Below are 16626 nucleotides of genomic sequence, written 5' to 3'. Positions count from 1 at the left end.
TGCTGTCACCTTTTTCTCTTAGCTGTGCTGAAAAAGAAAACGTACCAGAGCTCAATTAGAAAATCAGGAGTTCTTTTGGTGCTGACTCCCTTGGCAGGTTCCTCTCCTGCACTTGAATCAAAGCTGCATGAGGATGATGGCACTAACAGGAATAAAGCTCTGTCACAATGAAAGCGAGGTTTTCTTCTTCTCCCCTGTGGATGAACCACTTGAATTTGATGGGAATCTGGCAATCTGCAAATAGGCATATGGAGGAGGTAGGGAATGGCTGATCCCAGACTAACCATATTAAAGGATCCTAGGGAAATGAGACTGGATTATGCTCTATAATCTCTGTTAATTACATCATTTCCATTGCAGTACAGGCTTTCTGGAACTGCTTCCTCAAGAGACAAACCAGATTCTGAACTGTTTTTTTTTTTTCTGGAAATAAGAAAGGTGCTGGAGTTGGCAAAAGAGCATCTAGAGGGTGGGAAGATCAGCTTAAAAAAAAAAACATCGAATTTGATGACTTATGAGCAATTTTCACTGTTTTGGTAAGGAATTCCAGACTACTTTATGTGGCTTTAACAGCAAGTGACCATAGTTATTGCAGAACTTGTGTACGTTCAGACACTCCTCAATGCTGTGACTGCTGCATCCCCAAGAGAAGACAACCAAATGTGATGAGCTTCAAAAATCCATTACTGAAAGGCTGCTGCTCTGGGCTGTTCCCATCCATGCAGGCTTGTATCTTATTGAAATGTACTGGTTTCATATCTAGCTTTGATCCTGAGCTCTTCAGTTTCCATCATTGCACTCACAAGGAACCTAGCAACCTTGTGTATGCTCTGTTTGCAGATTGTGAATGTTTTCTTTTTCCCAAAACAAGAAATGCTTCCTTGGTAGCTTGCCCAAAGACAAAGCTAGAGGAGCTCTTACTGTACACGGATGGTCTGAATCACTTAGTGCATCCCTTCCCTCCTGCTTTACTGCGACACTCGAGAGGCTCATAGTGGTTCTGATGGCACTAAAGTGGTCTGACTGCTCCTTATTGGACTATCAGATTAATCTGAAATAGCCCCTGCACTTGCACTTAAAGCTTGCTTGTCTCTGTCTCTGAGACTTTTGTTCTGCAGTGATGCAGGCCTGCAGGCTGTGCAAATGATGCCAAATGATAACCCCCCAGCTGATGTTCCTGTTCTTCCAGAGCTGATGGAGCAGTTTGCAGATAACAGGGGAAGCAGCACTCCTGCTCTGGCTTCTCCAGGCAATAGGAGGGACATCCCATTAGTAAACTTGTAGAAGTGTATTTGGAAGGAGGAAGGCTGTGGTTTTGACTGTTTAAATCCAGATGTGAAAGAAGAAGGGGAGTTCCACAGAAGTTAATACCTCCTGTCTCTTCTGCATATCCTTTTTTGGTAATCTTGGATAACACAATCTGCCTCAACATTCACTGGGGAATTTAAGTGTTGTCCTCAGGACTTGGTGTTCTGTTTGTAGTATTTGTTATTCCTTAGGTTTCATGTAAATTCTGTGTTATCCAAGTGCTAAGAGCAAGCCTTGGGCTGTTGTGCTTTCCCTCAGTCTCTAAATACAGGTGTGGAAGAATCCTTCATCCATCTCCTCCACAGCATCTTTACGTTCTTGAAGGCACAAACAAAACTTCAGATGTTCAACCTGACTGTATTTAAAAGGAAGGCTCTCAATATTGAAAGAATTCACTGTAAAGGAACCTTCTTTAGTGCAGAAGGGATTACGAGGTGTCAGCAGTACTTGGAAAAGAGGGAAATGTTCTCATAGATCTTGTGCTAATCCTCACGGTGCTTTGTGTAGAGGGTTAATTCAGAATGTCTTGCAGCCACCAGATGATGCCTAGAGAGCCTGTGAAAGAGTTTCACCTATAATAGGGGATTTATTCACCCGCTTATACTGTGGATTTATCTTCTAAATATGTGTATAAATATAAATTACATTAAGAATCTCCTTTTTTTCTAGAAGTACTCTTGAGAGACGAGGGTTTTGTTTCCTCCCATTGTTTTGGGTTTATATTGAATGAAAACAGAACCACCCTCTCACCCCTGAGTAAGCTCTGGAAGTTGCTGCATGCTTTCCTGTCCATCTTTTATTACTGTTTATTAAAAATTGTTCATCAATTCTATGAAATTTGCACTAATAATTAGAAGGTCTGCATAGTAGTAGGCAATTCACAGTACAGCTGCTGTAATCCACAGCAGAATTAAATTTCTAGCTCCATGCATAGTGCTTCCAGCATTCCCTCCATGTAAACAAGATCCTCACATAGATCAAAACTGTTGACTCTCAGTTGAGAATGCAGATCCATTTCTTTTTTCCTTCCAAGACATTGATTAGTTCCTGTAGAAGCCAATGAGTTTTATTCTGGATAAAAGCCAATTGCATATACATTGGGTAACTTGAGGGAAGGATTAATGCCCAGAAAGAGGATTCCTGCCTATTTTCTCGCAATGTGCTGAATAGAATTAGTTTAGAGGGCAATTTAGTTCAGGATAGGATCTGTGCAGCTTTGGAGAAGGGGAATTTGGCATTTCTCCAGGTGCTCTGTTTGAGTCGTGGATTAAGTGCCTGGCCTGGATCCAGCAGAGCTCTGCCTTCTCAGTGTCAGCGTGGGGCCAGAAGTGCTGATCTCAGTGCTGTGGAGATGAGTTTCCCTTTTCCTGAGTGGCACGTGTCCTGAGCTCACTCTGAGTTGTGTGCCCCAGTAATAAGCTTATGTGGATACTGGGGTTCTTATCCTTCTCCACTAATTCCTGTTTTTTTCTGCTTCCAGGATTGTGAGTGTGAAGGAGACCCGGCTGACAAGTCTGGTGGCAAACTTCTTGGTTGGCCTCTCGCTCCTGCTCCTCCCTTTCCCTCTTCAGTGGATCCCAAAACCAGTCCTCTACGGCCTCTTCCTCTACATTGCATTGACCTCCATTGATGGGAACCAGCTCTTTGAGAGGGTGGCTCTGCTGCTCAAAGAACAGGTAATGTTCACACGTTGGCTTGGTGTGGAGTAAAGAAATCATGCTTACAACCTGGGAGCAACCAGTGCCAAGATGACTGGTGTGGCAAGCTGGTGGTGCTGGGAATGGGCTTACCCCCAAAACTCATGTTCTCATGAGGTTGATTTCCATCTTCCATATTGATTTCCATTGATTTCCATTTTCCACCTGCGCCTTGCGTATCCATTTCACCTTTCTCTGCAGGGAGGGAGGGAGTGAAACATGATGTCTCCAGCTGAGTCTGACTGTCACTGAGACACGAGCAAGAGAATTCTTTTGTGTTAAAGCAGATGAACAAGTGAGAGAAGAATGCTGTGTCAAACAACAAAAGTGGCAAGGTTATTGTTAGGTTAGAAAAAGGTGGTAGCTAAATTGTTCGGAGAATTACACCTCATCTCATTTCTTTCAAATTCTGCATAAATTGCTTTCTGCGTTTCCCTGCTGTGAAAGCATCTGAGTTCTCTTGCTTGGAGTAGTGTCTCAGATAATCCTACGCTTTTCAGCTTGCTTCAGGATTGCTCTAGAACACCTTTCTCCAGGAGGGTAAGAATGAGTGCATGGATGGAACCAGGAGAGCTGTGACCAAGGAAGACCTGCTCTGAACTCTGTAGAGCACAAACACATTCATACAACACACACATTCAAACACTGCCTGTGATAGCTGCAGAAACTACTGCCCATTGCACACAGAGTGTTTGTCAGTCTTAGTTGCAGAGTATGTGTATCTTAAGAATAATTTAGGAAAAAAGAAAATAGATCTACGATGATGACTTTCAATTTTGCCAACAAAACTTCAGAAAAGGTCACTTTTGCCTCATTTTATGCTTTTGTCTCAACTTGTGCAAAGCGTCATGAGATAGTATTTTACACTCAAAATGAAATGACTTGTGCTATTGAAATGCTTCTGATGTGGGATGAAAACAAACCTAGAAACCTGCTTTCAAGCCATCTCTATAACAAGTGCATTAGGGCCCTTGTTGGCAGTGTGGGCAGCACCTGGGAACAGTAATGAGTCTCCAGCTCACCTCCTCTTATGTAATGGGTCAAGGGCTTAGCAAGCCTGGTGCTTCTGCTAATCTGTTTTAACCTCTGAGCTGTAACATCAGAGATCAAGACTGAAATCTGGGTAAAGATTACCATTGTCATGTTGATTTTCTTGAATGGAGATTGAATAGTTATGCGGTTGAATAGTGATGTTGTGGAATATTACTTCTGATTTTTAATACAAATTCTGTGGAATTTTCCGAGCTTCAGCTTGGAAAATTAAAAGTAATCTTAAATATGGAACTCTCACTTTTCTGGAAACCTTGTAATGAGTCATGGCACAATCTGAATCCATTGAGTCTGTATCAGTGCCAGCAGACAGTCGCTCATACTCTTCATTGATGTATAGACAATGAGTCAAAGCTTGTACTCAGACATGAGCAAGTAACTGTCAGAGGGAAACCACGAGTGATATTTAGCCTATTAATGTCACTTTTTGCTCTTCCTCAAAAGTGAGCACTTCATATAAGTGGAGAATCATGGCTGTTGAAGTCTGGCCTCTTCTAGCACCTCCACAGTCTCATCTCTTGCTGTTTAGATGGAAAATGGGACCACCAGGGCAAGCCTAGTCTGATCAGCAGGAGAAAGGCTATATACTAATGAAGAGCTGGGTTTCAGGTGCAGAAACAAGTGATGGGGTTGCTGGATGAATATTTCTGCTTCCCATCACTCTCTGCACACCCCCTCAGGCACTTCATGTGTTGCTGCAAAGCCCTGATAATCCTACTCAGGGGAATCTCATTACTGTACTTATCAAGATATTTTCTTGCACTCCAGATGCTCCCTGAGGCAGTCTTCATTGTGTGTTATTTCTCCCCTGGGTTTCTCATGCCCAGTCATCATCTCTGTGTTGTTGCCAATGCAGTCAGGTTGTTGCATGCTTTAACCCTACAAATCCTACATTCAGCTGTTGAGCACGTTAAGAACTGTTAATGCACAGCATGGTGTAAACTGGGTTCGTTAAAACCCTTGTTCTGAAGCCTGCATTGTGTCCTGCACTCACGAGTCCAAGTTGCTGCATTTCTGAGACACCATTCTTCTCTTCCCAGACTGCTTATCCTCCGACACATTACATCCGCAGAGTGCCCCAGAGGAAGATCCACTATTTCACAGGCCTGCAAGTCCTGCAGCTCCTCATCCTCTGTGGTTTTGGCATGTCACCATTGCCCTACATGAAGATGATCTTCCCGCTCATCATGATAGGAATGATCCCAATCAGGTAAGAAACTCTTCCCAACAAAGCTTGGCTGGATTTTTTTTTCTATCTCCAATGCTCGTCTTCCAGCTGTTGGAAGCCTGAGTGGTTGAGGAGGATACAGTGCTCTCCTGAGTACATGATGGCTTGAGGAGGAATAGCACAGAGAACCTTTGACTTCACTAATATGAAGTCTTGTGCGAAGTGATGTGGTCTGGTTAGTCGCTTTCTAGCTGGCAAAGAGGCACCTGGGTCTCCCTTTGCAGTGCCTGTAGACATGTTCCTGAGTAGCTGCAGTCGTCTGAGCCTTTCCTCTTGGTATTGAGAATGCTCCATCTTGCTTTGCATTCTGATTTCCTAAGACCTGCAGTCAGGGCAGAGCTGGAAACTTTCCTTTGCACCATATGAATGGAAAGAGGAATCCTTATCTTTTATATAGTGCTGGGATGCACTGATCTTACAGACCACCTGTGTTGCTGAATGCCATTGTAAATAATCAGCTCAGACCACGTGAAATCTTCAGAATGCATCTAACATAAAACTACAAGAATCCCATAATATCTTGCAACCCTCATTCAGTGAAGAATATCCTGAGTTAGAAGAGACCCTTAATGATCATTGTGTCCAACCCCTGAAGGAGAATCATTGAAGTTTAATGTTTTCCTAATGTTCTTTAAACAGTGACTGTCCATCATTCTTCAGTGAAATCATGCTTTCTTCTCCATTCTTTGGCTGTAATGAGAAGCTGTAATAAGATCTTGGACAGAACAGATCTCTTTCCAGTCCATATGATTATTTTTAGGCCTGTATGGCATCCAGTGATACCTAATTCTCTTTGAGCTTGTAGTGCTGGAGGTTTTCCATCTGATGTAGAAGCTCAGTGCTCCCGATGTGATAATCTGCAAAGGCAGCTATTGTGGTGGCACTCCTCTTGGCTGGTAAAGCTGGGTTCAGTTCTTTCCAAAACAAAAGCAAATGTCAGCTGCCATGGCTTTCAACAGGATTCCAGTTAGAGTTATTTGGGCTGAGTGTTTGAAGATGAACCAGACAGTAGAAAGCACTGAAATTATTGCTATTTTGCTATTATGATAGGAGACCCTCTCCCACCATTCAGATAGGTGGTACTTTGGGATGCCTGGTTAAATGGCTGGCAAATAATTTGTGGATGATGGACTCTTGTGGGAATTCTGAGCCTCTGCAGAGTGTCTCAGTACAGAAAAGAAAATTCAGGGCATTCTTACCTAAGTCATAGAATGGCTTGGGTTGGAATGGACCTCAAGGATCATGAATCTCCAACCCCTGCTGCAGGCAGGGCCACCAACCTCCACATTTAATACTAGACCAGGCTGCCCAGGGCCCCATCCAACCTGGTCTTGAACACCTCCAGGGACGGGGTATTCACAGTCTTTGGGCAGATATACATATTCAGTTAATATATATTGTTATAAGGTAAATTACTGTGGAGAATGCTGTGTCAAAGAACCTGAATTTCTCAAAAAAGCTAGGTAATTTAATGGTGCAAATACATCTTTTCTTTGAGTAAATAAGGCACTGTCATCTTTTGCTATATCTGCTAAGTTGTTTCTCTTTCCAGAGCAGCTTTTCCAAATAGCCTTTGTAATTAGCCCTGCTGCTCAGGGGAAAGTGGTACTACATGGAATGCAAACTTGCCCTCTGCTTCCTTCCTTCTGAATTCCACATTGCCTTCATGCAATGTCTGTGGGCTCCAGCTGAGAAGGCTGCACCATGATGCATAGCTCTGTAGCAAATAATGACTTTTTCATGAAGATCTGGCACTCTAAATAGATGAGGCAGAAAAGAAATGCTTTTTTTAAAGAAGCAGAGGGAGGAAGAGGAGAATAGCCAGGGGTCAAAGTCAAGAATCAAACCCAGCTGAATGACTCACAGCTCGGTGTCCCATCCAGAAAACTTGCCATATGGTTTGCTTGTCTCAAGGCTGCATTCCCTTCCTTCCAACTGCATTAAACACATGCTTTGCATTGTCATTTATTGGGTCCAATATTTTTTCCAGTGTCAGTGTTGGAAAGTAACTGATTTCAGTGATTTACTATTGCAGTGGAATTGTCTGTTGGGAGAGAATGATATTTTTTTTGGTATACCCAATTCCAAGTATTGAGCCAAAAACTGTAGGGTGTCTAGTTTTTTTTGTTACACTCCTATCCCTGCCCTGGGGCATACTTAAGGTTGCTCAGAGAGGAAGAATCTTTCTGCATTCTGTTTCTGTGCTTTCACAGCTCTCAAGCATTTTATTTCATGGCAGGTCAGTCTAAGCAGGTGGGGTATTTCTCAGCAGTAAGTGCTGTTAGGGATCTCTTTTCTAGCTCTTGAAAAGACCCTTCAGCTCATAAACTGGCTTTCTAGTACTGTACCCTGTTAGAACAGCTGAATTGCTTCCCTCTTAAGCAAGAAAAGTGTCAAACTACAAATATACAGTGAGATCTGGATGACAGCAGCTTCCTACCATGTTTTTAGTGGCTTTCTTTTCTCACCCAAATTCATGAAGATGTTTATGTAAAAACAAACAAAACAAAAAACAAACAACCCCTCAAAATAGAGGAAAGTAAGGGAACTGGGGCATCACTACCTCCATGATCAAATGGATGCTAAGGGCTGGGTAGGCATGGAGCCTTACCAGCAGCTGGGATGTCACTGCCCTGCTCAGCCTCTTGATCTCAAGTCTTGATGTATTCTGTCCTTATTAAAAGACTGTCTGAAGTTGCTGGGTTCCCATTAAAATTTCATGAGGAGAGCTGGAAAGAGTGACCTGGAGTACTTGGAGGGCTGAGGAAAAGCAAGATAAAACCCCTGTATCATAAAGCTTGTGCCAGCCCTGAAATTTTGGGAAGGGTTTCTCCTGTGAACCCTCCATGTTTGCTGTTCAAAGTGTTGTACTGGATGTAAGGCTGCATCAGGTATGGTTTGTGTGCTGGAAAACTGTCGGGAGAGTGCTTAAGAAAATAGGAACAGGATATAAACTGTGACTCGTGGACAAGTAATCAATCCAGTAGCAAGGTGGGGACAGCAGGAAGCTATTGCCTGCCTCCCCAGCACAAAACAAGAGTGTGTCTGTGGGCAAATTAAAAGCAGACTTGACAAATAAAACACTTGAGTTAAACAGGTTCTAATGCACTCTCTCTGGTTCGTTCTTAGGTATAACCTGCTGCCTAGAATCATTGAAGCCAAGTACTTGGATGCTATGGATGCAGAGCACTAAGCAAGATCTGCTGCATGCGGAGCAGTGAGGATGGCTCTTCTGGAGTTGGAAGGATGGGGCATCTTTGCCAAGGCATAGAACAGTCTATCTGCAGTTCTTTCTTTCACCACTTTCTTTCTGCTCTAATATGGCGTTGGTAATGCACACATATCAAAGACCAATTGAGCATTGAAGTGTCAGACCAAAACAGCCATTGGACTTGGGAGGCCAGTGATCTTTGGAGCTGTGAGGCAAGCGAGCTGGATGGAAATGCCACTTTTCACATCCTGAAACTGGAAGCCCTGAAAAACAGCATGCCATACAGTTGGAGCATGCATTCAGATTTGTTGTGTGTTCCCTTGTTTGAGGGGTGGGGGAAAATCCCTTTTGTATGCGTCACATCCCTTTTTTTCCAAAGCACTATAAGGACAACAGCTGACCCTTTTACAGAATGACAGTCCTCTTTTGTTTGGCCTTTGAATTCCATTTCCTATTAATTCAGTATTTCCAAATTGGTATCCCAGGTGGGATGGCCTCATGGTCAACCGTTGTCAGGGGAAATGTCTGACTGTCTCTTCAGACTCATTAGCAGAAGGGTTGGAAACAAGTTAGTTTGTGCTGATACAACCCACAGCTTTGGATGAATATTTAATTCCTACAGATGACCTGGAAGCACTCAGAAATTGGGCTCGCATGGTGACGTTGGTGGAACTGCATCTGGGTCTGAGCTACTTGGGAATTATTTTGGCTCTTTCTAATTTTACCACTTGGTAATCAAACACAGAAGTGTAGTTTTGCACAACTGCAACGTTCTTGCTTGCACCCAGAGTCAGATGCTGAAACTTGTCAAAGGGCAGTTGTGTTGATGATTGCATATACATATGTACAGTAGTGCCTCTGTGTACATATATACATATGGATTTGTGTATATATTTTGCATAGATATTCAAATAGGCCTGTTCTTTCAAAATATCAGAAGTGTTTTGTGCAATCAGTGTTACCTGTGGTGTCTTGACCATATCCTTGTTCTCTGCTTCAGTGCTGCTTTTTCTCATTTGTTGTACGGTCCCTTGTTTTTTTTCTTTTGAAGCTGCTTGTTTGCTATTTTTTTTGTTTCTTTATTCAAGACATTTCTTTGCTTTCCTCTTCCTATGGCTTGAGATCTTCATCATTCTGTCTTGGTGGTCTGATATGTGAATTTTGCATTTAATTTTGATGTACAGCATGCAATGAAAGTTCTCCTCCTTTGCCTAATCAATATTTGTTGGTCATTTCATTGTTTCTGTTCTGTGACTAATCTCCAGGTTTTTCCCCTGCTCCCAGACATTATATTATATTTCTGGATGAATCTAACTTCTGCAGTCTTTTATATTTCAGTTTATTTTATTTTGCTTGTACAGTGGTCAGTTTTCTTATTTGAAGTACTGTGAAACCAGCTGCCCTTTATGTCAATGCCTGCCCATTGCTGCACGCTACAGATTGCAGGTAAAACTTCAAGGAAAGTGGAGTCCTAGCTAAACATCACACGTTGGGCTTTCAGTTGGTCCTGAAGGCAGCAAGGGTAACTCACGTGATGTCTGAGCAATGGTGTGATACTAAATGCAAACCTGTGCATGGTTTCTGACTGCCTTCATCAACATTTTCTGGGTTTTGAGTCATTTTTTGTGGTGAAATTGCTGATGGCTATTACCAAGGTGTACATGTAGAAAGGGAAGGTGAGCAGTCAACAAACAGGATTTTGGGGACCATGTGAAGGTGGAGGTGGTAAAAGCATCTCTGATCTCCAGTCAACAGAAAAAGATGACAGCAAACAATTATGTACTTATTGTGAAAGAGCAATTGCACAGGCCTTACAATGCTTGTTTTTTTCCCCTGTGGATGTTAGATTTAACCAGAACTAGAATGAGAAGTGTTAACTTATGGTCAAGTAAACTATTACCTGTCTTGGGAGTACATTGCTGGTGTCTCAGCTTTTGGTTGGGAGAAGTCATCCTTCAGGGTAGTTCAAACTGTATTGTGGATGCTGTGGCTGGAAGGAGGAGGCAGTGTGCCTGCTGGGATGTACCTCTGGTTCTCTCTGAGGCCCTGGATGAAATCCCCTCCAGTACAGAGTAGCTGAGATGGGCTGGCACGCAAATGTTACAAGAAGAATTAATTTTGAGATGCGCCCTCCAAGCCTCTGCTCACAAGGACCAAAAAGCATCTATGTCAATTTCAGAGTCAAACTTAGTTGAAGATTACTTAAAATCCAGATAACTGGGGGAGGTTAAATAGCCATCACAATTATTGGGGTGGGGATTCACTGCTGTTGCTTCACCAGTATGACTTCAGTGTTTTGTGTTTTCTCAGTAGCATCCCTAGGATTCTGTTTTGCAAAGGTTTCTTTCTACAGAATGCGTGGGTCAAAGAATCAAGTGATGGGGGGCTGGTTTAGCCTGTGTGAATGTTTTGGACCCATGTTCTAAAGATGTGGGTAGTGGAGAGATGTGAGACTACCAAGGCCTCATGGCTGTTGAAGAGTTGCAATGGTCCTGCAGAGGATTTTCCTCCTACGAGTACTTTTTGTCTTGTTTGCTTCTGGTTTTGCTGATTCTAAGTGTAGGCATCTCCAGAAAGCAGGCTAACTAGGGAAGGAGGGACTGTTCAGAGTTGATCGAGCACTTTAATACTTCTGTGAAGGTTAAGACAATTAGAATGTAAAAGAAGTTTTATTATAAGCTCTTTATATACGCACAATGCTATGTATAACTGTTGCCAAAGAGTTGGGTTTGAAGGATGTTGGTAGCTATCAAGAGAGTCCACGATGCTCACCTGGAACCACGAAGGTCGTAGGATGCTTCTGAAATGAATGGATTTTGGGAGTTATCTTCTGACAGTTGCCAAAGCAATTGGAAACTGGGAATAGAATAAATTTCTACTCTCGAATTTGTAGTTTTTGATCCTTGCACTGAATGTAGGAGCTAGAAATTAGCTTGATAATTAAAATTGGATTTATACCTGAATAGTTTTGTTGGTCTGAGACTCGTTTTATTGCCTTCAAAGATTGATGTTGATGCACTAATGTGTGGAAATAGTTGTTTCTCCATGTAAATGAAGGGCAGTTGTTGAAACGTGGACTGCTGAACAGGCAATATAGCACTTTCTGGATTGCTTAGAAAGCAAGTCTGACAACATCACTAACAACAACCCCCCACGTTCTCTGGCATCAACATCTGAAGCTGTTAATAAATGTCAAACTCAAGTTGGGTGATATGTCAAGGCATCACTGAGGAAGGATAGGAATGGAGAAAATGAATTCAACTAGTGAAGTGTTTCAAGATGAATCCAACAACTACGAGGTGATGCTTCTGGATGACCTGTGTGAACTGGGATGCTCCAAAAACAAATAAGGTAGATGACCACACACCCACATGCTGTGGTTCAAACAATTATTCCCCAAAGGTCCCCATCCCCAGCTGCACCAAAAGACTGAAACAGTTTGTAAACTTTTTTGCATAATTGTATTTGTCTGCTTCAGAATCTGCTGCTGAACTGTGTTTTTTCTGGACCCTCTTTGGGGACAGAAGCAAAACAACAACAAAAAATACATAAAGTTGATCAAAGTTGGATAACACTTGCAGAAGTTGTTGGAGGGAACTTGGGACATGCTGTGTCTCCTAGAGCTCCTTCCACTTGGATACTTAATGGGTCAGACTAGGATCTGCCCTATCGGCTGGGACGTGTTCATGTTTATCCTTAATCTTATTCACTGTTCTCTGTATTTGTCCTTTGGTATGTTATCACCAAAATGACCTAAAAGGAAAAAATGAGAATTGGCTCAAATTTTTGTGCGTTCCTCCAAAACTTCAGTGTTTTCACTGCTTCCGATGCCATCTCCTGACATAGCTCTCATCTTCTCCAGCCCTCCCCTGGAAGCTCTCTGGCATCCCCAACTGCAGGAATGCTGACAAAATGCTGAGTGGGTATTTTTCTCTGGAGAACACAAGGCTGTGTTTGAGCAGCAGCGTGGCAGCGGCTGCTCCCTTGGGGCTCCCTCTGCCATAATAGGCAATTAGGAAGGATTTGTAATTGTCCTGCTGTTGCGCTGTCTTCTGCATCTCTTTAGTTGATTACTTTATGGCACAGTGTTCCAGTTGGGCTGTCATCTTTTTCATCTGTCATGCTTCCAAAACAACTTAAATAGGCAGTATGGGAGGGGTTTGCCCAGTTTTCTATCTGTGCTGCAGCCTGTGGATGTTAGAAGAGAATAACCTTCTCTAATTGTTTTCATATCTAATTAAGGCATTTAAATACCAACCCTGATCATTATACTACTGGCTCTGGCTCTAGCTGCAAAGAGCAAGCCATCAATATGGTGTAAGGAGCAGACATACAAGGGAGTTGCCTGAGCACATGCTTAAGAACTACAAATTAGCACTTTCCTTTTCAGCTTTTGTGTGTTTTTCCTTCCAAGCAAAGACAATCCTTGGCTGTGACTCTCTCTCCCTTGTAGAAAACTCTGCATGAGCTTGGATCACTTGGCACAGTTCTGATGCAGTGTTAAATATTAAGAGCTTGTCCCAAGGGACGTGCTGCCTTCTGCTCCCCATCTGCATCTCTGCTGCAAAGATCTGCTTGCAGGAGGAGGGGATGCGTGTGGCATCTCTCTCCTCCATGTGACATCCTTGCTGCTACACAAAGCCCATCAGCATCCCTTGCTTTGCCCCAAGTGGGAGTCTCAAAGTGAACAAAATAGCAAGGAGTTGGAAAAAAATAGTTGGCAATTGAATTCTTTCCTTCTAAACCTCTGAGCTCTGCTGAATTTTTGCTTCTTGCATGCCAGAACAAAAGGGCTCTGGCAGCAGCGGAGCTATGCGATCTGGGCTTTGCTGAAAACCATTGTATCAAATTCAGCAGCCTAGAGTATTGGTTTCCGTGCTCAGGAGCTCGCTGATGGGCTGTGATCAGCTGTCACCGTGTCTATCAGCAACAATCGGTGTTTCAGCATCAAATTTACCTCAGTTTCACCAGATTGGATGACTTGGGCAGTTTCTGCCATTGTCTATATTGGCAGTGGTAGATTAACATGGCCGTGCTGGTCCTGCCCAGTGGAGCAAAGGGTGCAGCCCTTGATGTGGACATCTGAGTGACACGGCTGAGCTCACACAATGTGCCCTTCCTCCAGGAACTGCTTACCTTTAGGAGCAGTTTGGCCACCTTTCCATTTCATTTTTTTATAAATCAAATATGTGTCACCCTGTATTTCTGAGCTTCTCAAATTTGGGACCACGGCAGTCCTATCCTAGGTGGGAGAAAGCATGATACAGCTGCAGAGAGTGAGAGTGAGAAACCCATCGTGCTGTTGACCCCTGCAGGATCTCAGCTTCGTGCATTTGGTGGAGCTGCTCTGATTCAGTGAGTCAGATGGCTTTGTGCTCTGTTACTTTCAGAATTTAGTCTGTTTTCCTCCATCCTCTTCAACGATGTGGGGCTGTACCTTTTCTCCACACAGGAATTACCCTTAAAAGCAGGGCTTGTCTTAAAGTAAAGACACCCAGCAACCCTCCCTCAACGTGTGTTCTTACATCAATGCAAACCAAACCCCTTTCCCCTTGGGTTCCACCTGAGGAAGCATTTGAGATGCAGCCCCTTTCTCATTTTCCCCCATTCTCCTCTCAAAATCATTAAGGCTGGAAAAGACCCCAAAGATTCCCAAATCCAACCCCACCACATCCCTCAGTGCCACTTCTCCTGCTGCATGGCACATAGCTGGTTAAACACTTCTGGGTTTGGTGTCTGGGAGGTTTCCACCCCAGGTTGCTGGGGGAGGTATTGTGAGGGAAAGCACAAGTTCCTATTTATGGAGATAGGACCTATAGATGTTGCACTTGCTAAATACGCTCTCAAAGCGCATGCCTCTATCTAGTGTTGATTTTACAGTGGATGATTTCTTTTGATAAGAGTTGCTTGGGATGTGGGGAGGGGGAGGGAAAGGGAATTCCTTTATTGTGTAAGGAAATTGTATTTAAAAATCAAAATAAAAAGAAATATACTGTTTATATATTTCTACTTCGTGCCTAATCGGTGTCCTTTATTTAACCTTCAGCTCCCAGCACAGCTTGGATCTTTGTCCCAGCACAGATGTATGTATTTCTTTGGTTATTTGTGGGAATCCCTGTAGCTGAGATTAATTCTGTAATCCCCAGTGCTTGCAGCATTTGAGCATCTCAACTGTGACAGTAAATAGATGCATTATCTTGTAGGCAGGAGTCTGGGCAGCCACAGTGGGATTGCTTTGTGTCTTATGGTCTGATTTTTGGGTGGTCCTGCAGGTGGAACCAGGTGTTGGAAAAGACCCAAGAAGGATCACCACATCCAACTTGAGATATGCTATGGCTAATGGAGAAGAATAAGAAATAACTGCACCTTTCAGCTGATGCACTGCACTGAGAGACTCAAGGCCTGGCTACCATTGCCTTTATGGCTCTGACTTTGCTGGCATTGCCCAAATGGAGACAAGCCCCAAATTAGTGAGGTGGTGCATAGTGGGAGCCTGAGGATGAGCTGTGTTTCCTAGGAATTATGTCACTAGTTATATATCAGGGAACCCAAGCTTGAAAGGTTACTCTCCAGTTCCCCGTAGCCTGCCAGCTTCCTCAAGAGTCTTGTACTGCAGACTTGAGGCTGTTTGAATGTGAACGTGAGCTGAGATTGAGGCACAGATAGAACAGCATGAGCATGGTGGCATCCTCTGCAAGGAGCCAGGTTCTGCATCTTCACAGGTCTCAGGGCACAGGACCAATTCTCCCCTCTGATGTTGCTGACTCTTTCAAATAACTTATATATGCATATGGACAGGCTGCGGGGTTGGGGAGGGAAGGGAAGAGTAAGAGGTGATTTTCAACCACCTGTACTCAGCAAGTGAATCATCCTTCAGAAAGCAAGAGTTTGGTGCTAAGAGCTGAGCGTTGCACACAGCTGATAACTGGAAGGCAGCTGAGAGCTCTTCCCAAGGGCTCCTTGGCTTTGTGTGACCTTCTCAGCTGAGAATTTAGCAATTACAGAATAGCTTTTGAGGAGGCTTGAGGCATCTCAACCCTACTGTCTGGGTCCTAGAGACAGTTCTGGTGGTTTTTACATTGCTCAGCATGAGAGCAGCACCAAATTTTGAGGCCCTGATGGGTTTTGTCCTTGGTACAAAGCTGCCTGCAGTCCCCACTTCTAGCGAGATGACTGGAAAGCCAGAACATGTTCTTACTGGTCTGTTCTGGACACGTGGAATTGATTCCTAGAATGGCTTGAGTTGGAAGGGATGCTCAAAGACCATCTGGTCCTTCCCCTCTGCAATGAACAGGGACATCCACAGCTCCATCAGGTGCTCAGAGCTCCATCCAGCCTGTTGGGGCTGATGGTATGGTGTTGATGTATTGACTTGATTTTTTCTTTTCCAAGCTTAATGATTCTATGAAAGCAGACATTCCTACAATGGTAAGCAGTGGTAGTAAGTAAACCTTACAGTAAGGAAGTCCTGGTCTGTGGTGAGTGAAGATGCAGAGCTGGATGTTTGGTTGTCAAAGTCAAACACTTTGGATGATTCCAGTGGTCAAGCATGAGGTTCTTCCATGTGTGAGGCTGCAGTGGTGGCTGGGAAGGGATGAATGAGCTAACCAAGAGCAGATGGGCTCCCTAGGGAATGAGAAGCCAGCTGCTGTGCAGAACTTCATGCGTCAGTTTGTGAATCCAACAGCTCCAGAGGGAAATCTGTGCCTCCCCTGTGGACTCTCAGCTGTCATCCTCCAGCCCATAGGACAGGACCTCAACCAGGACATCCCTCAGGTCCATTCTGGGTGCAGGGGGTGAACTGGGAAGGCTGCAAAACTGCTGAAGCAGTGTGATGATGTTCTCGGTGTTACAAGAGGACCTTAAATACACAACAGGGCCTTAAATACATGAGGAGCAGATAGGGGTGGGCAGAACATCTCGCCTTCTGGCTGTCACCACATGAGGCTGTGGCTGTTGGGCATCAGCCTGGCAGGGCCACAACCCTATGAGGTGCCAAGTGCTCTGTTCAAAGCAGATCTAAGAATAGTCAGCCTGAATGTCAGCACCATTCAGTGACTGGGATGGAAGGGGTCAGATAGGGACATGTTCCCTGCACCTCATCCTCCCTTCCCCACCAGGACACACTGATG

The 16626-nt window shown here is 43.8% G+C and overlaps 1 protein-coding gene across 13 annotated transcripts in view; it reads left to right on the top strand.

The window, feature by feature from the left end:
- The window catches only part of SLC4A11 (solute carrier family 4 member 11), a 134645-nt gene extending 120191 nt beyond the window's left edge, over positions 1-14454 (top strand). For 10 of the 13 annotated variants that reach the window (XM_031588148.2, XM_031588152.2, XM_031588150.2 and 7 more), the window contains 3 exons: positions 2789-2984; positions 5096-5265; positions 8413-14453. In XM_031588148.2, coding sequence (XP_031444008.1) covers positions 2789-2984; positions 5096-5265; positions 8413-8476 — 430 coding nt within the window. In that variant the 3' untranslated portion in view covers positions 8477-14453. Of the gene's footprint in view, positions 1-2788; positions 2985-5095; positions 5266-8412 lie in introns of all 13 variants that reach the window. The other 3 variants (XM_090139903.1, XM_090139906.1, XM_031588147.2) reach the window with 1 other exon arrangement.
- Positions 14455-16626: the final 2172 nt, after the last annotated feature.

The sequence above is a fragment of the Phasianus colchicus genome, chromosome 4 (genome assembly GCF_987193195.1).
Source record: "Phasianus colchicus chromosome 4, bPhaCol1.hap1.1, whole genome shotgun sequence".
Classification (NCBI taxonomy): Eukaryota; Metazoa; Chordata; class Aves; order Galliformes; family Phasianidae; genus Phasianus; species Phasianus colchicus.
The sequence above is the reverse complement of the archived record's forward strand: the minus strand, read 5'-3'. Positions and strand labels throughout refer to the sequence as shown.